The sequence below is a fragment of the Dufourea novaeangliae genome, unplaced genomic scaffold (assembly GCF_001272555.1).
Source record: "Dufourea novaeangliae isolate 0120121106 unplaced genomic scaffold, ASM127255v1 scaffold109, whole genome shotgun sequence".
Classification (NCBI taxonomy): Eukaryota; Metazoa; Arthropoda; class Insecta; order Hymenoptera; family Halictidae; genus Dufourea; species Dufourea novaeangliae.
Window position 1 is genome coordinate 1252139 of NW_015373997.1, and position 21953 is coordinate 1274091.

General features: G+C 39.8%; 1 protein-coding gene across 1 annotated transcript; it reads left to right on the forward strand.

Moving 5' to 3' along the window:
- Positions 1-1361: 1361 nt before the first annotated feature.
- Positions 1362-21763, forward strand: LOC107187956 (neuromedin-U receptor 2-like). Its single transcript, XM_015576165.1, has 5 exons — positions 1362-1834; positions 4813-5219; positions 19189-19406; positions 20737-21166; positions 21513-21763. Exons 1-5 carry the CDS (start codon positions 1362-1364, stop codon positions 21761-21763), a joined length of 1779 nt encoding a protein of 592 aa, XP_015431651.1.
- Positions 21764-21953: the final 190 nt, after the last annotated feature.

Genomic DNA, 21953 nt, shown 5'->3' on the forward strand with positions numbered 1-21953 from the left:
TTGTATGGTTCAAGTAAACAATTCGCTAAATGATCCAGATGAAACCAGATCTGGTCGGAGTTTAATTGCACCGGTGCAATTTAGTTCGGTTCGATCGACGAACAAAAGGCTTATGTGGATGTTATATTATATAAACTACCGCTAGAAAAGCTCGTGCCGATTAACAATAGCGTGTAAATGTCGCAAAGTCAGCGACCGCTAACCACCAGTAGCAAGAAACCTTGTCAAACCACCGTGACACTAGCGAAGAAGGAAGAAAATGATAAATAGCTTCGAACATTGGAAGTGACATAAGAAATTCGGACACTTTTGTTGTCAAACTTCAAACAAAACAGAGAATTAATTAATGAAAACCAAGAATATTCATCGTCAGAATGTATTTCCACTACGCTGCCAGTTAATAAGATCCTTGAATCACGAATTTAGACGAGTTGCAGGATCGATTATCAGAAAGTGCATCGGATCGTCGGAAAGAATCCCGAAGAGAACGTTCAACCGACCAAAATTACAAATTTCCACGTCGGAACGTGTTCAAGACCACCTCGAGAACTAATTGAATTCCTGAATTTCTAGCTGGGAGGCTGCGATCTTTCCAGACATCGATCGCCCCACCGGAAGTGGTCGCTGGACGTGTCGGTTCGGAAACGTGGATCCAACCAGTCGCCATAATAAACTCCGTGGCTACCTCCGGCGATTTTCTATTAATATGTCCCCCGGATGAACAATCTCTATTCGTCGTCGTTAGCCGACAATTTTTCGCGGAGGCGTCACCCGCCAATAGGGATCTATTTTCGAGGCCTTGAATCGGTCCCGAGTCATCCTTGGGCCGCCAGTCTGATTGTTTAGCAACACACCTAACGAGCGGCGGTCACAGACTCCGATCCGTTTAGCTCCACTGGCTCAGAATTGTCCAGCAAGGCTTAAAATCGTGCCACGAGCCTCTTGATAAACATTTCGCTTCGGTGATCCTGACAGACATCGTCTTGTCTAGCCCGAGCCTGAACGATCTGGACCGCTCAAATTTCCCGGAATCGTCTTAATCGACTGCGACAGACAGTCCTGGGAGCTATATATCGCGAGTGTGTGTCTTGAACGAGGGGCGCGGCTGCCTTCTTCACAAAAATGATGGTCGTCGAGGGAGACTGGGAGATAGCAGACGGTCCCGAATAAATTTCCCACGAAGCATCCATGGCGCTTAGAAGCTCCTGTAATAGGGGGATGAATTCGAGCCCCTGTAACTCGAAAGTCTGAAACAGCGCCCGAGTCCGTTCAGCAAGGGGAGCTAAGTCAGTGTCCGGGTGTAATCCTCTCGCGGAAGAGGTGTCTTGTTAGCGGACGATCCAGCAGAAGCCGGGCGTAAGATGATAGCGAGCGGTTTGAACGGCTCGACGAGTCTCGAGGGATCGATTCGATCGTCCGTGGAACTCGATCCGACTGGTAGGAGTCTGCTGATCAGCGAGAATCACACCAACAGTCCGATCGTCGCGTTCTTGCAGCAAGATGACTCGTCGACCAGACGTGATCCTTTGTACATTGTGCTGCCTATCACGGTGATCTACGCGGTGATCTTCTTCACCGGGCTGATCGGGAACGTGTCCACGTGCGTGGTGATCGCGCGTAACAAGTCTATGCACACGGCAACCAATTACTATCTGTTCAGCCTGGCGGTCTCTGATTTACTGCTGCTGATATCTGGCCTGCCACAGGAGATGTACTACATATGGTCGCATTTCCCGTACGTGTTCGGCGAGGCCTTCTGCATTATTCAAGGATTCGCGGCTGAAACCTCAGCGAATGCCACCGTGCTGACCATCACCGCCTTCACTGTCGAGAGGTTCGTATATACGCTCGACGTTTTCAGATCGCTGTCCCGGAAGTTGCGGCGGCGGAGCCGGCGGTGGCTACCCTCCAAAACCTATCCGCGCGCGACTAAGAGTAATGGCTACGGGGGATCACGAGAACCGCTCGATAGGTGGGACAGACTGGGTACTAAGGGGGCTGTTGCGAAAGAGAGGTCCTTTCGAACCCTTAACCACTCGCCCCTGCAGCTTATCCTCTTCGTTAGAAATCATTGCGTAATTCCCGTCGAGATATAGCGTGGTCGTAAGATCATTCTGGCGCTAAAGTAAACATGTTCAGTGGTAACACTTCACTGATGGGTAGGTTATTAAGAGATTTTGCGATTTTAGTGCTTGTAGACGAGAAACCTACTAATTCACCCTTACAAGGAGAGGTCCCCAGATGTAAGTTCATTCAGGCAGTTCTATGAAGAAAATGTGATGTTTCGTAAAAATTATACATGTCAAGCCACGGTTATTGCTTATGAGTACCATACGTGTTGTCCATTGAACTTTAATACCACCTGAACAATATTTATTTCGGACATTCGGCAATTTTGCAGAAAAATGGAGGAAATAGTTTAATGTATTTTTTGACGAATTTTTGCATGTAGAATCACATCCTTTTTGATTGTACCACCACTTCGGAAACACCACGTATATAGACTACACCTTTAACATTAAATATCTCATGAACTAATGGTCATATGCAGCTGACGAAATCCAAGCTCTATCGTTGTGCGTTACACATGGGGACCTTTCTTTGATAGATCATGGTTAAAGATGATATTGTCACGTTATTCTGTTATAATTTGTGATATTTTTCATGAATGTAACTAGCCACTGTGATTGAAATGTCTAATAATAGTTCCTTGGATGTTGATCGTTTGATCTACTAAACCCATTACATAAATATGAGCCAGTAGGTAATGTTTATATTATAATAATTGTTTCACAATATCTATCTGTTTACTTCCGTTGAACCTTGAGACAGATAGTCTCTGTATCTTCCATTTCCGATTTCTGGAAAGCTGGAAATAGCTATCAAGAGCGTTAAGCAGTCTTCTGGGAAGTTGTTCGAATACAGAGACTTGTCTTGATGAGCAAACTTCAAAAATATGCAAACACTTGAGAGCATAAAGTTGAATTGCTCGCGAAAAACATTTCCAGAAACCTCAACAACGCTGAATACAAAATTCTGTTCTCCCAATAGACAAATGGAAAAACATAACTAACACTGTTATCTCCCCAGAAACAATGAACTTTTCAAATTTCTTCCAATTAGTCAATTTTCATATTTTCGAAAATATTTGTCAACACACGGGACAAATATTGAATACCTGTATCACAGCAATTAAAATATACTTACAATTAGTACCTAGATTCGTGTATCTATAGAAAAAAGTAAAATAGAGATAACGAGGATGATTTAATATAATTTTTTGTGCAGCCTTAACCCATCGAAACTATTAGTAAAGGAAATAAATTTCTCTTTTTGTGTATCAACATACATAACTGTGAATTTACATAAACTTTCACGGTCTATTAACAATATTTAAATGAGAAATAAAACGAAACGTTATGAGCGTTTCCCTCCCCTAAGAATAATTCTCTTTCAATTCCATATACAAACTTGTTTAAACGGATTGTATTGTTCCGAGGGAGCTGCGCGAAGTATTGACAGTAAATATTGATTCAATCGACAAACATTAACGGACACGTTCTTCAGAGATTCAGCTGCGCAGCTGAGCCGTACGGTTTCCGAACCTCTCGATAAGTATAGACCGAAACGAAGCATTCTCGTCTAAAAGCATCGAGGTTTCAGGGTGTATGGTTACACGTCATCCCGTCGTCACATTTGGGTCCACGGAACTGTCGGAAGTAACCCTTCCTGATTGACGCAAATAAAATACGCGGAAACTCTTCTTTTATTTTCGGAGACACACACATTCCTGTTGATTTTCCGACCCGGACGAGTTTTGTAATTCCGTCTAGTTCGATCCCATGATTCGACGCAGATCGACACCAGACAGGTTGAAGGACGCTGATAAATTTTTTTAATTGGATCTGTAACACTGACGTAAAATTCCGATTAATATCTCTTGAATGGAGGAATTAATTATTCTCGAAGCACGATTTGTCGTTTGGTGTCTTTAAGACGACACGAGTTATTAGTCATTCTGTTCAATCTTTGATCGATCGTTCTTGGATCTATCATTCGGTGTGAAAAAAATGATTGCTGCTGTCTAACTTCTTCTGGCGGTGAGACCCTTTGTAAATAGTTGTTATTTAGTCAGTTATTTATTTAGAATTAAATTACAGTGTTTTTTGTGTACATTTTTCTTCCGTGTTCTTGGAAGGTGGGCCATGTTTTGGACAGGCAGATCCGATTGTATCCGTTTTTGTCACTTTTTCGTTACGTGACACCGAGAACGCCTGGGCATGTCAGCTTTAGCAACGCTTTTCGACGCGTAATTAGTTGACACAGTCTCTGTCGGACCACGAAGATAAACTTCGTGACAGAGGAAAAGACTGATTTTTCCTTGGCTACAATTCTTGTCGCAACCCCTTTGAAAAGACAATATTGCAAAGAAAATCGTTAAACGTACAGCTGTTCTGACAAGATCTCATTAATGGAAAAAGAATGGTTGTATGATGTATCGTCAATTATATAAATACTCGAAATTTCGTACAAGCATTTTACCACTTGCATAGCGCCTTCATTTTAACTCTTTCCGGCTGTAGGATTCATTACCTTACTTAGTATTTATAACTCGTATCGTAATAATTTAACTTTTTTCGTTAAATGGGTCCATTCTTGAAAATAATATTTAGGAATTGTTCCAATGAATATTTGTTATTATTTATACCCAATTTTTTTGTTTCGTTCTATTTTTTAATTCTCTTGTTCGTCGTTATTGCTAGAAAAAAACTTCCGAGTCCTGTAAACAACGAGGCCCCATTATTCTTTCAGGTACGTCGCGATCTGTCATCCAATCATCTCGCACACGATGTCGAAGCTGTCCCGTGCCGTCAAGTTCGTGATCGTGATTTGGTTGCTGGCGTTGTGCCTGGCGGTGCCACAGGCGATCCAGTTCGGTATCGTGTACGAGTACAGCAACGGGTCCGCCATATTGGACAGCGCTAGGTGCTCGATGAAGTCGATCCTGATCGAGCACGCGTTCCAAATATCCACCATGTTGTTCTTCGTGGTCCCGATGACGATCATCACGGTCCTGTACATACTGATCGCGATCCAGTTGAGACGATCGAGGCTGCTGACAGCCACCGTGAAGAGGAACCATTTACCAGCTGGATTGAACCATTGCGACAGCGGTCGAGGGAAAAGCTCCGCGCAGAGAAACGTGATTCGCATGTTGGGTGAGCAACATTGTACCTTTTCATACACTTTTCTTAGACGGGTGATTCGTATTCGAACCGCAGGATTTCGATACAAGGGCAATACATTCGAAACTTATTCTACTTATAAGAAGACCCCAACCTCGGGTTACCGATTTCAATAAAACTTTCAGAACATGTAGAAGGGTTCTTTCTCTTTATAAATCACCCACCCATATGGGGGCAGATATTTGAAAGGTTTTTGTGAGATTTTTGAACTTTTTCGCACGACTTAACAGTCGAACCACCAAAAACTTTAGAATATCGTTAAAAAAGATACAGCCTTCTACATGTCCTGGAAGCTTCATTAATATCAGTGACTCGAAGTTGGGGCTACCTTCTTGATTGTCCTGTCTAAATAGCTGGCTCCTAATTACTGGCTCTTAGTTACGTCACGTAATATACATACATATTAAATATTTTTCAATGCTTCGATGCAGAGTTGTTAACTCACTGATCATCGTAAACTTATCACTACGCCACATGGTTTATCTGCTATTTTCGGCACTGCTTTTGAAATATTCGTTTTTTCTCATTGTCAGTTGTACAAGCTGCATCGTGTTTTCATGTTGCAGTATGACACCTTTTCGATTGTCTATAGCAGGATATTTCGGGGCAATTGCACTGTTCAGCCGTGTTAATTGTTGACAATAAACGATAGCATTAACTCCTGGTTTCAATAGCTCAAAATACTCACCATAAACAAAGCCTATGCACACCTCAACAAAGCCTATATCACCCAGTGGATGTTTGGTCTTGGACTCATTTTTTCACACGTGGTTACTGAATTAACGTAAACGATCGACAGTTAATAATCACGGAATTCTAGGTTATTTATATCTGTTTTATTGAACCACTGCGATACCCACGCGAGAAGCTTAAAATCCGCAATCGTCACTGGATTAAACATGAGATCAAGAAATTTGTGACTCTGTCGACTCGAATAAACCCCTCCTCGATTAAAAAATTTCGGTTCAAGATAAATCTCTTCTTCAGAATTTACTATTTTATTATGCAACAACCTAATATTCTTCCTAGGCACTGCTGCTAAAGAATCCCATAACATTATTCCTACAATCATCCTCTATAGAAAAATTACGTTCATCTCTCCGATCCTCGATCGCCAGCGTCCTCGATCCTCCACGATTTCTCTAAACCGCTCGGACTTCCCAGACACAGCATAACCAAGTAGCCACTGTCAATGATCAATGAAAAAATCAGCGTTGTCTGTCCTCGACGTCGGAACATCAACCTTGATCGACGACCATGGAACCGGTTCGTCCCCGCTATTAACCGTCGCCAGAAATTGATTTACTGTGGAAGAAGAGGGCACGGGGACAACGCCTCCGCGAAATTCCTCGGGCCTGGGGCAGGGAGGGCGGGATGTTTGACTTATTGTTCGGCCAACTGCGACACTGACGTAGGGAACTCCGAAACGGGGGGAAGGGTTAATCTAGCCGAGACGCCGAGAGGGAAAGAGATGTTCTCTTGGTTTACGACGTCATAAAAATAGTTTCCCTCCGACGATAAATTCGTCGGTGATACATTCTTCCGAAAGACTCAACGTGTGTTGTTCGTAGAAGGGGAGGGTGGCTAGACGGTGGTGGGAGCGAAGGGGAAATTTATTGCATCCGAGTGATACTGTTTCGCCGGATCGTACGCGATTATCGAGGAGGAAGCGCGTGTATAAAAGAAGGACACGCGGGTAAGTATCCGTGATTAATCGAGGGAAACGTCTTCGCGAAGCCGAGAATGATATATCGTTAATCGGGGTTTAATCAATGAAGAAGGCTTGCCGGGAATATAAATAGAACGTCGGGGATTCCGGGTGGATTGAATCGAGAAGAGAAGGAAAAAGAAAGGGGGAGGTACGATAAGGGTTACTGTTAACCGGGTAAACAAAGATATTGGTTGATTATGCTGAGTGTGCTCGTTTGACGATTTACTGTTAACTTAGTTCTGTGTCAACTGTTGGCACTGATTAGATACATAGACGAAAATGTGAACGAGGTTAATAGAATTAGGGTCATGGAGGTTATGGAGATGATTATTGCTGAGCAGATTGTTGCGTTTTATATTAACCCTTTCTGATCTGAATTTTCTTTTAAGAGTAAAAACAGTATTTGATTACACATTTTAACTCAATAGTTTGTTTGCATGTTTTGTTATAAAGATTTTTTTTAATTTTGTTCAAAAATAAGTATGTGTATTGAAAACATTTGGAACATCAACGAATTCAAATTTATAAGAAAAATGTGGATGTGCAATACACTGTACCTCAGGCTTTGTGTGAAATTATAAGAATACTAATATCTGAAACCGTGAATTCACATAAACTTCTGCAGTATAGTTATTATACCAGTGATAATAATCATCACTGACCTGCTAAACTTGATTTAATTCCTTCGAATATATACAGGGTGGACAATGAAACGTGATCAGCATAGATTCTAGTGCTAATTTGATCGAAATTTTTTTGGTTAGTATAACATGATTCAAGAAAAGTAACCTTCAGTTTTTTTTTTATAGATAAACATGTAATTTCTTTACGCCCATCTATTAGCGCATACTGAAACGAATTCACAAACATCATAACAACTAATTCTTTTTCTGCTAGACTAAAAAAACATTAAGGAAATACAATTTAACTTAATTAAAACAATGTTCAAAATGGCGTTCATCAGCTGCAATACACTTGCGTAAACGGTTAAGAAACAACTGCTTACATAGTTCTATTTATGACTTACAATATGTAGTCATACTACAAACGAGCAAGAAATGCAATAAGGTTATAAGAAATGAGTATTAAACAAAACGATAAGTAGAGCAATAATAGAAGAAGTAAGTTAGTGGAATAAGACGAGAACGATAGAAAGGAAAAAGTGAACGTGACGAATGATTGGATTAAGACAGTTCTGCAGAGCTAGGTTAAGTGTGAACCAAGTCTACATTTCTTACACGTTTCTACATTTCTTTCTACGTTTATTTAAATCACTCTATAGTCAAAATTAATCTCTTACCTTCTGTTTATTACTGCTCATGATGAAGAAAACAAGAATGTGTCTGGCCAATTTAAATTTCAAGCATACTCACACATCGTGTCGTGTTCCGGAACATGTGACAAAATGAAATTTGTATTTCGCTGGTCTTCATTTCGCAATCCTCAGGCTCGTCTGTTTTCTAGCCAAGACATCCTCCTCTACACTTTTAACACGATTTTTTTTACACACAGCAATTATCGTCGGCGATGACGATTCCAAAATATACGTGGGGCAATTTCGAGGACAAGTAAAAATCGTGGACGACAATGTTACCGCGAGCACGCGAATAAAACTAATAAAAAACGGCGATCGCTATCGTGGGAGATATTGTTCTCGAAATAACGCCGTTCTTCCAACGATATTACGTGAACGACGCGCGGAAAGTGAACACGTTGTAAATAACAAAACAAAAAATTCAATTTTCCGTTCGCGCAGCGGCTTCGCGATGGAAAACGCGGTCGCCCGATTCTGTTTGCACGACCGGCGCGCCACCTGTCGCCAAGAAAAATAAAGATTGCAGTTGCTCGAGGGCGAAGAGTATTCTGGGAAACCATTATTCGAGCATCGAGTGTTCGTGAACTTCGGTTATCTATGGGGTCAACACTTTTCTCAGCTATCCATTGTCGACCGAAGAAAGTACATTCGATCGCTCTTAAAAAGCCTCGAGTGGCCATCTTTGGATACCGAGCTCGTTCGAGCCACCGCATTGTCCAGTCCGTTGAAACTTGAACCGTAAAATAAAAGAGCGACCATTTCGCCTTTTTCTTGCGGTTCATTTGCCGCGGCAATGTCTCTCGGAAGGGAGGGGGGGGACTTACGCGTCGATGGAAATGCTGCTTCTTAACGACGCCATCAGTACTACCGATTTAATCAGTCGAAACGTTCTGTTCTCACGGATTTCTTGTTCAACTGTGAGAAATCGTCGTTCTTGGAGTTCTTTTCGCGGGAAATCTTCACAGTAGTGTTTTACGTTCTTTTTTCCAATAAGTAGAGGTACATCTTTTACAGTAGACTTATAATTAGGTTATAATACGGTCTATGTTCTGCACATCGTCGTTTGCAGCACTGTGCATATGTTTCTTTTTAGAATTTCATTTGATTTGAAAACTTCCAAATCGAAGGTGGTGTCAAGTTTTGATATTGACCCGCGGTATATTTATTGCGATAGTGTATACATGCTTACGATCGCGGAAGATTACTGAAAGCAGTTCGGGTGTCTCTGGCGCGCGTAACATTTGAAATATGGCGGCAATGAAATTTAACGCGTGAGGCTTTTTCGCAACATATAAATCTGAAGTCGAATTATCGTTAAGTGTTTACGGCCTCTAGCTACTCGATTGGACAGCCTGGGAAACTATATATCAGTTCTCGTTGTTGTGTATTTATATTTATTATGTTTCCAATACTGTCGCAAATTAACATTGGCCTAAACAATTTATATAGAAATGTGTTCATTGTCTATCGTTGGTCGTGGATAAAAATAGTACACAACCTCGCTATTTCTGTCCATAAAATAGAAGCTGTAAACTTCACTTCGAATTATGAAAATCTATTTACGGTGTATAAGTGATATAGCGTCTCGTAAAATGAACTTAATGGAATTTAATGGCATAGTCTTGTACACCTCGTTAAAGATCACTATGATTTATTCGAATGCGCAGACACGATTCCGTTCTTTGATATTCTTATCAACGGTGATGATGATAAATGGTAGGATTCGTTTTTCCCTTTGAAAGAGAACGAAACCAAACGGACCACTTCTGACTTCCGAAAATGCCCCGGTATTGTTATCTCACTCGTGGTTCAATAGGATCCATAAATATAACAACCGGGAAGGAGTTCAGACGGGCCATTGTACTACGGGTGATTCCTTTCAGCAGTTTCCGGCAACCCATCTGTCCCTCATATCGAGACTCATCCATTGTTTCCTCTGCCGTCATCAATAAACGTTGGCCCCGGCTTTAGATCTGCTTGGCAGTTCTCGCTGATACAGGCGATCCTCGAAGATTCCGATCAAAAGCGTTCCCCTTTGTAAGGCATCTGCAAAGCGAACACCCGTCCCGTTTATAGTTCTGGGATTTACGAGTCGAGACACGTGTTATCGATAAGCGTCGAACTTTAAACGCCCGTCGTGCTGCGTAGAAATCAGATCTGGAATTTCACAAGCTTCATAACTACTATAGTCACTGGTTCGGTACATGCAGAATTCATAAGATCTATGGGTGGACAGACGTGGAATAGATAAGAATAATATATGTACGGATACATTTGGGATTCAGGTGTCCAGAGTCCAAGAGTTCAGGTGTCTTGAGTTGAAAGTCCAGGTGTGCAAAGGTCAATGTTCATAGGTCTATGTTTCGGGTGTGTAAAAGCCAAGGTCTAGATGTTCGGGGTCCAAGTGTCTACATAAAACGTAGGTGTCTAAAACCTAAATATCTGAAGCCTAGATGTCTAAAGCGTACGTATCTAAATTCGAAGTCTTTAAAGCCTAGATTCCTAAATCCTAGGTATCTAAATGCTAGGCATCTAAAGCCTAGGTATCTAAAGTCTAGACATCTAAAGCTTAAGTATCTGAAGCCTAGGTATTTATAGGCTGGGTATCTAAGGTCGAAATTTCTAACGCTTATGTACCTAAATCCTAGATATCTAAATCCTAGGTATTCAAAAGCTAGGTATCTAAAACCTAGGTGTCTAAATCCTAGGTATTCAAAAGCTAGGTATCTAAAACCTAGGAGTCTAAATCCTAGGTATTCAAAAGCTAGATATCTAAAACCTAGGTGTCTAAAGCCTAGGTATTTAGAGTCCAAGGTTCCAAATCCGGGGTCCTTAGTGCACAGTCTGAAGTCCAGGATCCATATTTCAGAACTTGAATTCACGAGTCTTGAGTCCATATTTTTAAAGCTAGAATTTCAATGTGCAGAATATGTAATTCAAAGTTGAAATCCATGTGTCTAATAGTCTACAGATAAGAGTCCATTCATCCAGTAGTTCATAGTCTAAAAAAGTGAATATTTATCCCCGGTTCCAATAAAATGTTGCGACACGACAGGAATAGGAGACGATTCACGGTGGACAGCCTCCGATACCATCAATCGTAGGATACAAATAGCCATAATATTTCATTCGTCTATCCGTATGCACCACAGATACACATTCACGATCGGGGGGTCCGCTTGTGGTTTACGTAAGCAGATCGATCAGGAAATAGATCGCATTCACGGCGCCTAGGTACATGGAAAGTTGTATAGATCCTCGGCTGCCAAAATGCAGCTGTAAATAGACACCTCGGGATAGGCGTTATTCAGGACAGCAAAGAATTCGAGTGATCGAGTGTGATCGTCCTTGCACGGTGTATCTACCTTATTTTTCGATCCCATGGGACAAGGGACACTATATTCGACCGTATTGTCCACCGCCAATGCCAGTTATATTTTCATCCATGTACCAGTTCGTTATTAACATGAAAGTCTGAAACTATTTAAAATTCATAAAATTGAAATTACTTTGAAATATTTCCACCATCATTCGTCGCTCGATACGATAACTACTGTAATTCGATTCAGAATCCTTGACCCTATATAATTCAGGGCAAAAAGGATTTAATTTCAAAAGCACGTATATCTAGATTACAATTGTTCTTTGAATACAAATTATAATAAATAAAATTGAATAATACTATTCGATATAACATACGGAACTACACGCTTAATTTGATGATCAATTCGAAGCAATATAGATCTCTCATTGATTCCTCGCGTCGATCGAAAAACTGTTACTGGATCCCATATGGTCTCTCAATTGCACGGATATCGTTGTTCATTCGGTGCAACATATTTTTTTCCATCTTTTTCATAAAATCGTCAGCTTTCGGAATTATTGGATCTAGTGGGCAAAACGGGCCGCGATCATAAAAAAAAATGGCGATCCAGGTGGCAGACACCAGGATTTCTCGTGGTAATGCTCGTTCACGGATTTCCGAGTGCATCGGGGAGTCATTTCTCTTCATCCCTGATAGCTGCGTTCGCCATTGAAGAGAGATAACGGACTGGAAAAAAAAAAGAATCACGGTCGTCACGCCGAGGGATCTGGAAACGGGATAGAATTTCGCGTGTCGACCAGGAATAAAATGTGAAATATCGTCCGGAGAATCGAGGCCCCACGGACGCGAAAGCAGTCCAATCCCCCCCGCGGGTCATATCGACTATTTTTGCGAGGCGATATCGGCCGTGGGTGTAATGACGCACTACGGATCGTATCTGTTATCGCGGTGATTTTTTTCAAAAACAGTTTCACGTCGAATTAATTTCCATCGGATGCGAAATCGGGGGAATCGCGTCGAAAGTGAACTGGATCGTCGCGTAAATCAACGTGAGTTCCGTGTCAAAGAGTAATACGATCTTTTTCAACAGCAATGCGGATATCTCTAGTTTTTTTTTATGGCTATTTTGTTTATTTTTATTTTATAATGAAGACGTTACTATTAATGTATGTTACTGCTTTAGATCGGGTGGTTGCGTTTTATTCCAGTCAATAATGCTATATCTAGACGCGAGTATTTCTGCACATTCATTTTCTTGTAGATTAATTTTAGAGAAGAACTATCGAATGGTCTTCAATTTATCAATTTTAATATACAGGGTGGGTGGGAAGTTACTCTTTATTTTTAAAAGTTTATATCTGGTAATATCGATACCCTGTACACTACTAATCGACATTCATTTTTTATGAGAGTATGTGGATTGTTTTTGCATCCAAAACCATCACAACCGTTGCACTTGAACAACAGACAGCCCTCATATATTGCGCCGATTTTAGTTCTTTCCTCGACAGGTCAGTACACCGGCCGTTTCTGTAGAATCTCACTGGGTACGGAAACATCGAGAACAGTATTCACGATACAATAAAATAACATACAATTCATTCCAATACTTACATTTACCGTACCAGATATAAAAATTTCAAAATGAACAGTGACTTCCCACTACACATCCTGTACAACAATTAAACAATCATAGTTATTCAATTTTCAAATACAAACTTTTGCAATAAAAACTATAATTATTTTTATATAATTCTTATATATATTGTGATTCAAATAAAAACAAACCAAATATGCCATGTCTGAAATCCCGTTTAAAAAATAATGTTTCTCCAAAAATAGGATAGATTATATACCCTAGAAAAAAAGTGATTCGTTTTTCTAATTTAACCACAATACATAAGGATTGAAAATTTTCGACTAGTTTTATAGTTATGTCGCGCAGTGTATTATAATAATCAATTACCAGTTTTTTGTTTCCTTCCTTTCGTTTCGTTCGGTTCGATTTCATCGAAAAATCGGTACAGAACATCCGTTTCATTGAATCACCGAGATCGCGTCACCCGTAATATTGTCGGTTGCAACGAGTCGTTCATAATTCAGTTCTGTGTATTTTCGTAATATCCCCCCTGTCTATTACAGAACAAAGCGTGTTTAGTAAATAATCACAATCCGTCTACAGAACAATCACGCGATACGAGTCGATCAGTCGACGTATTCAGCGTGCACCCAAAATCCGAAGTGCATTCGGCGTTTCAGCTGCACACGACTGAATAAATCGTGGCGTTGTCAAACATTTGCGAAGAAAATAAACGGAGTCGCGTGTGCGCCCATACGGGGGTGTTTAACGACGACGAAAAACGTCACGTCTGGAACAGTTCTATTCCCTCGTTTCAGCTGGACGAGTCAAAACGTTTGATACTTTTATCAATTCTATACGATGTCCTCGATTTAACCTGAAATATCAGCATTTTGTTCATATAATAAACGAGTCTCTCGAGTAGTAATGATTCAGTGAAAAATAAAGCGATAATAAAAATAAAGTAAAATAGTACAATATCGAAACAAATCTTTTTAAAAATCGTGGACCCACTTTGAAATACGCTGAAATGTAGTAAATAACATGAATATAGAAATTTTATACTTTTTAGTGCTCCTCTAAAGATATCAAAGGTTTCATCTTGAATGGTCCATTCGTTGCAGAGTAATCGCTGGACATGCATAAAGAAACAAACGTTCTCATTTTCCAAATCGATCAAAAATAGAGGAAACTAATCTTCTTGTTGAAGAATAAATAGAAATAATGTGTCATACTTTATATTATATGATACAACAAGTAATTTACTATATTCATACTGAGATTGTGGTACAATTTCAATTCAGATTACCTTTCCGATCATCTGTTAAGTCGACGCGTTGTCGAATGTTGGAAATAAATAACAAATATTGTTATAGTAACATAAATGTTCGAGTAAATCGCAAAATCGAATGGATTACCGGATGGCGCGAAAAATGAAATACTTAAGAGGAAACATGTAAAATGTATTAAAATTAGGAAACTTGGAGAAAGTGGATTTGATCGTTATGGACATTAAAATATGAACAGTCATCATCTTTTTATAGCTAGTGGAAACACCGCAAAAGAGGTTTATCTTGACCTTTAACACGTGAAAATCAAATTACAAGGTTCGTGTAATACGTGATGTTCAATTCATCATGGTCGACGCGTCTGTCTATTGCGTATTCTTTCTACTTACGGGCGGACGAATGAGCTCAATAAGACGTCTTATTTGAAAACTTCATTCCTTTTAGTTGTACGCTGTTATATACACCTATTTGGTAAATTGTATTATATATTAATTTCATTAAATTCCTATATAATTTCCGTTATTATTAAGTTCATATATAATTCTGAGGGAACGTTTTATCGATCACCGGAAGTGAGTTGCGCGATGGTGAAACGCGAGATACGGAATTTAAAAAATGTTTAAATAAATTAGCCTTCAAAACGGGGACGGGTTGTGCATAAATTCAGCAGTCTCTCCGCAGCCCACGTCGCGATTGCATTTTTCACCCACGGTTCCACGTTATTGAAGATAAAAGTATCGAAAATCCTGTCTTTTTACTATCAGTTCACCTTCACCTTTGCTCCACTTACATAAACTATCCTTTAAATCTTTATGACCCATATCGAGAATATTTATATTTAATATCCATGATCGTTTTCCACATTTAAATCGTATTCCTTTTGTGGCATTACTTTGTACATTTACCACATTCACTTGAACGATGCGAATATGAATATTCGCTATGAAGAAAATGTGGTATTTTGCAAACATTATATATTCTAGGCTACTGTTGTTACTAGACTATGGATTTTATGCATTCATAGCCAGTAGGGCTCTGAGAAATACAATAAAATCTTTTTGTTGAACATTATTTTAAGTATTATTTCGTCCACCGTATTTGAAATACAAAAACAACTAAATAATTCGTTATTCGAAATTGCTATTATTTCAAATGAATCGACAATATTTTTATTTTCAAATAACAGTATTGAAAATAAAGTTCTGAAATAAATTATTTCCCAAATAATTGTTTCTTATTTTGATTTCGAATAAAATTTTCCCAGGTCTCCTCGTCACAGTACCATCCGGGACTATTTAAGGACACGTACTACGGCCCGTCTTAAAATGGCGGCGACAATTACGAAAGTCCCGTCGTTACCTAAATCATCGTGGCTACGTGGGTCCGTAGACGGGATTCGGTCAGTCATTCCGTGGAATAAAGAGGCTAAAACTCGTATAAACTTGAAGCAAATCCGCCTAAAACGTGACCAGCCTGTTCATCCAACGGACTTCTTGTAACGTCCAGCCATGTTTATTTCAAATTATTGTCTCGAAGTGTCGCGCGTCAAGGAACGGCCGAAAAACAGTCGTCAGAAACAAAGAAATTGTCCAAACAGACGTCAGAAACGGGAAAATAATTCACGAATCGCGACGATGGAAGTTTCGGGGTGTGGACAACTTGTCGTCGGATTATTTTCGTTACGGTCGAGTTTATTGCGATTAGGGGATTATTTACGACGAACGCTCGTCGACCCGACGTATCGTGACCGCGTGGTGCCACCATATTTCATCGGGAATATTTAGGAGTGACGGATGAACGGTATTTTTTTTCTTTTTTTTTTTTCGATGCAAAGTAACCGTTTTGTGGATCGTCAGGGGACAAATTGCGAATAACACGGAGCCATCGGTGACGTTTCTCAAACGTCGACGTCATTTGCTCGGACATTTATCGTGGAACAAACAGATTTAGGTATCTCTTCTTTTCTTTTTCATTGAATTTATCCCAGACGAATGAGAATTGAATTATAAAGTGGTGTATACTGAGAATCGATCGTGACAATAAAAATAAATTTTGTCGGTGTTAGTAAACCTGAGCTTAGTTTACTCTTTTTTTAAGTTAATTCTGTTGCGTTAATGAATTAAACGTTACCAGTGTTTGAGATGAAATTAATATTGAAGGTTATCGTATAGGTCTTTTATAAAAGTTTACAAGACTGTGGAATGTTCGTTCCATAACTCCTTTGGCTCCTTGTTAGCGAAGATACGGTCCAAGTAATAACAAAGACCCAACGACACAGAGTTATCCTTTAAGGGATGCCGAAGTTATCGACGAACGCTCGAGACGTTAACGTTTCTCCGTGAAAGTAAATTGCTTCTGAGCACGGATGAAATTCTTCAGAAACAGATTTCGTTCAGCTCCATTAGTGGAACTTACACATAGATGAAATGGTATGTTTCTGTGTTCACAAAGGAACGTAGAATATTTCGACATATTGTATCTGTTATAATTAAAACGAAACAATTAACATGGGCATCCTAATGAACATCTGGAACATGAAGTTTTTGATAACAAAATTAACGTACGATAAAGTTTTGGTTTTCGTTGCACTGTAGACCACTAAATGCATCGTGGTATTCATTTTTTGATAAAACATCTTAAAACATTTTGTTCGAAAATTATCGAAAGTAAAAATACTTAATTCTTCAAGTTTTACCTGAGCTTGCAGGTAATAGAACAGAATCTACAGATTTCACCTGAGCTTGCAGGTAATAGAAATAGATACAATCTGAGCAGACAGGTGATCAGAGGTATTACAGACGTTACCTGATCGTTTCCAGACAATAGAAAGTATTTTCAGATAAGTTGAAATTTCTGTGGATCAGTTTACATGTCAATCGACACCGTGATTACCTAAATATTTTATACAATTTACATTCACCCAATAACGTTGATAATCTCAATTAAAGCCACATGAAATTTCAAACTATATTGAACTACATTATCTGGAGCCTACAGAGAAAAAATTTTCTAGATATATCTACTGAAAATCGATACTGACTTCGGGGATATTCGCTGACCTCGATGTGTCATTTTCTTCGGAATATCTAATACACGAGACTAAATTCTTTCAAAAAATCCCCGCGCACCGTAGTTTTCATGCGATCCACCGAACTTTATGGCTCTAGCAAAACTTTACTACCCGCGCCGACCGAGTGTGGGAATAACACTTTTTATCTTCAATCTCAGATAAGACGCCTTCAAGATGGATACGTTATCCAATATAGGAGCGGGTTTATAATAGGCAAATACCTTAAAGTACAATATTTATTCAACAATGCGGCCGGCATGAATATTTTCCAGTTCATTGATATTCAAATATTCGAATTACACGGATATAAGGCGAGATCTTCTGCGTGCTTGGTAGTCCATTACGGACGTGGAATCGATCGACACTCAAGAGGAGTAAAAGTGCACTGGACAAATGTAATACTTATTCAGTTTTATCCTGGGGGCGCAGACATCTGCCTGTTTACCGAGGGATGTTTAAACAAACGCATTAACTGAATAGAATTTTCATTCGTTTGACTCTTGAGAAATGAATTCACGAGTGACTCGATAATCTTCACTTGTAACCCATTGGATCTTGGAAGTGTTTCTTGAACTTGCAACTAATCTAGTTTAAATGTTTCTAGTCTGTGGTTACAGCTTTGAGGTAATGATAACCTGTAGCAGTCACGAACATCTCTTTAATTTCATTAAAGCTTACGGTAATCTGAGCATAGAGAGTCACTTTATCCAAAGAAACCGAAATTGGAGGGTGTATTCGATCAGTTGGAACCTGATATTTCCAGCGACCTGATACTAAAAGAACCGAAGTTCAGAAACAGTTCATGTTTCCTATACTTAAAACAACCTGAGCTTTAGAAAATCTGAAACTACCGATGATTTTGAAGTAAAACTATTCTGCATCTTACAGATCACATTTCATATTCCAATCATACAGACTCCTCTCGATTATCATTGCGAACTCGGGTCTGCGCCGGGACAATAATCGTGTAGGAAGAACTGCTTCAGACCCTCGTAAATTAGTACTTTGCCCGAGGTCCGAGCGTCGACAACAAAAGTGGAGGGGTAATAAAGTATGTGCTTGACAGATTCCAAGGCCTCCCCCTCCCCCAGTGATGGGTATAACGCCTGGACAATAATCGTGTAGAATAAACCCGACGATAATCGAGAGGAGTCTGTATTTAAGTCGAGCTTGCAGAAATCATTTCCATATAGAAATCTGAGTTTATAGATACACTGAGCTTGCAGGAAATATTCAACGACAGAAACCTGAACCTTATGGGTTAGAATTAGATTTGAGATCACTCGAATTTAATACTACAACTACCGACGATAAACGCATATTTCCTTCGATCAATGGATAAACGTGAAAAACTTTAGAAAATTTCGAAATTTAGAAATTGACTAATTTCTTCACTTTCGTATCGTAATAAAAGGTGCAAAACATCTGAGAAAAAATGTATTGTCGTAAATTTTAATCGTCGTTGTAAGAGTGTATTGACAAGTCATTTTGACTTGCTTGGTAGTTCTAGTTTTAAATGCTTCACCAGATACATTTTCATCATTCCATAACGACTGAATCTGTAATATCTACTAATCGACGGAAGTATTGATTTATTATTTAACGAACTTATATGCCGGAAGAAGTTGAACATAGGAGGTATTTCAATTGCAGTTGCAGTGGTTGTCGCGTTTTTCATTTGCTGGGCGCCGTTCCATGCCCAGAGACTGTTGGCTGTCTACGCGCAGAGCACCAAGGCTGAACCGGAAGACGCGTTAGTAATAGTCTACACCATCCTCACGTACGTGTCGGGGGTGTTTTATTACCTCTCCACAACGGTGAATCCACTCCTGTACAACATCATGTCCAACAAATTTCGGGAAGCTTTCAAGGTAAATGTCACCGTGGTGTCCTCCGTTAGAAACTCTCCGACGTCTTTATTCAAAATCAATCTTCTAAAACTGTAGATCAAAATAAACTTCGTCTTCCATTCGAATTACATCGAAACATATCGGCATAAACATTTTTCGATTAAATTTGACGTTCGTGTAAATACTTTCAATTCCCGGACACTCGAAAGCTATCGACTTATACTTCACTACAGAAAAAATCAAACATGGTGGAGTATAATATCCACTCGTAAATTGACGCATAATTATTTACTGAAGCATGTTAACGAACAACAGAGATACAAAATATACAGGGTGATGGAAAAAAAGGGTTTATAATTTTTAGGGTAGATGGTACTCGCCAAATGGTGAAAAATGTAATATTTTTAAAGGTATAAACAGTCTTTCGTTTCGGTTAAAGATAGTGATTTTTCGGGATCTATCGTATCGTATGGAAACAATGGATTACCTTATCATTTTTTCTTTTTCTAGTTACTGAAGGTTTTTCACAATTTTTATTACTTTCTTTTACCATTTTCTTCATTGCTTCCATACGGTACGATGCCTCCCGAGGCGATTAAGTCACTCACTCCAACCAAAAGTAAACCTTTGAAAATATTCATTTTTCCATCCACGTTTATTGAAACTTCTTTTCATCATTTGGCGACTACTATCTGCCGCAAAAGTTATGAACCCTTTTTTTCATCACCCTGTATACATATTACTAATATAATAAACGAGAAATTTGCTTATTCTCTCACTAGTACGTAACGACCAATATACTAAACTTTCTCGAAGGCTCACGTTAGCTGCACATAAAATGACCGCCGTATATTTAAGTCCCTGTACCGTCCAGTGTAATAACTACGAAAAAAATGATAGGCCTTGATTCATAGCCACTACTTATTCTTAAGCAAATGCTTAAGTCCCCAATTACGAATGTGTAGTCCATATATGTATACGTATACATTCATAACTGGGGACTTAACACTAAAACTACCAACGATAAACGCATATCTTCTTCGATCAATCGATAAACATGGCAAACTTTTGAAAATTTACAAATTTATAAATTAACTAATTTCTTTAATGTCGTATCGTAATAAAAATTACGAAAGATCTCAGAAAATGTATTGTTATAACAATTTTAAGCATCGTTGTAAGAGTGTATTGGCAAGTCGTTTTGACTTGCTTGGTAGTTTTAGTGTTAAGTATTTGCTTAAAAATAAGTAGCGACTATGAATCCCGGCCATAGAGACCCCGAAATCAATCGAAACAATTTTGAGCGGATAGTACAACGGAGAACGTTGAACGAACTGAAGTCTACTTTCAGTCGATGCTGTCGAATCACTGCGGCCGGAAATGGTCCTCCCGGAAGTCTGTTCCTCGACAGCCGACTTACAGTAGCCTCTCGAGGTATCCAAGGTCCGCGATCAGGCACGCGGACGATCGTCAGAATTCGCCGTCAATATCCGTCAGCGACGACAACCAAAAGCTGACGAGCATCCACCGAGCGACGAACTCGATCGACGTGAATGGGCTGTCGGACCGGAAGGAACCGGGGAATCGATCGGTCGCGAAAGTTAGCAGGATCAACGGCCGTGAGTACGGGCGTAGCGTGTCCAGGGGATCGAATTCTAGTCAGCTGACATTGATGACCTCGATCAGCAAGAGCTTCAACGAAGGTAACAACAACGTCGCTGCGGCCTGCGTGAACGAGTGCCTGCTGAAGATCCAGAGACCGTCGAGGACCGTCGATTTTGGTAATTCTTGTCCATCAATCTTTACACATTTCATAGTTTGTTCCGACTGACTTCCGGACAACTGGAATAATTTAATCCTTTCATCCTAATATTATTTAAAAATTACCATAGAAATATTTTGTATATATTACATGACACGTAAATGATTCACAGGAACGTCTTAACATTTTGAAACCGTCTAATGCTGTTTTTTATTTACTGACAGTTGTCAAGTTTTCTACTTTTATTACAGGTATAAAACCGTACCTACCGTCAGTAGTTCTAGTATTGAAGGACAATCTATTATCGTACCACACCGTCCTGTAATATCCGAATTGCAAATTAGAATTCTTTCATTGTTCAATAGGAATTCTCGCGGAAAGACTAAGGCTAGGCACGAAAGGTCTGTTCTCGCTGCATCCAAAAATCACGAACAGCCCGTCCGTGAAACCGGAAACGACGGCGGCCCCGACGACGGAACGGTTTCAAAGCCAGCCGAGCGTCGAGAGCGCGAACACAATCAGCAACTCGAGTCTGCAGGACCTCGACGAGACCGGATTCACCGGCACAGAATTGACGGTGTGCACGGGCGAGTTGAACCGCGACCTAATCACCTGACGCCCGTTTCCGGACGACAACTTCTGAGACTGTATCCCCGGCGAAACTTCCGATCGGTTGAATGCCTAATCTCTCAGATCACAGCGCAGACGGACTGGAATTCGATCTGTTCGTGAAACAGACGAGAATGATCGAAACAGCTTGGAGTAATTTTGTTCTGATGCACGTGGGAGTGGAGAATCCAGCAGGA

Bases quoted from the DNA above. Each gene is read 5' to 3' on its own strand.
- LOC107187956 (XM_015576165.1), top strand. From the start codon at position 1,362: ATGATAGCGAGCGGTTTGAACGGCTCGACGAGTCTCGAGGGATCGATT. The intron at 1,835-4,812 runs GTTCGTATATAC...TTATTCTTTCAG, and splicing joins ACCGCCTTCACTGTCGAGAG to GTACGTCGCGATCTGTCATC. The intron at 21,167-21,512 runs GTAATTCTTGTC...ATTGTTCAATAG, and splicing joins GTCGAGGACCGTCGATTTTG to GAATTCTCGCGGAAAGACTA.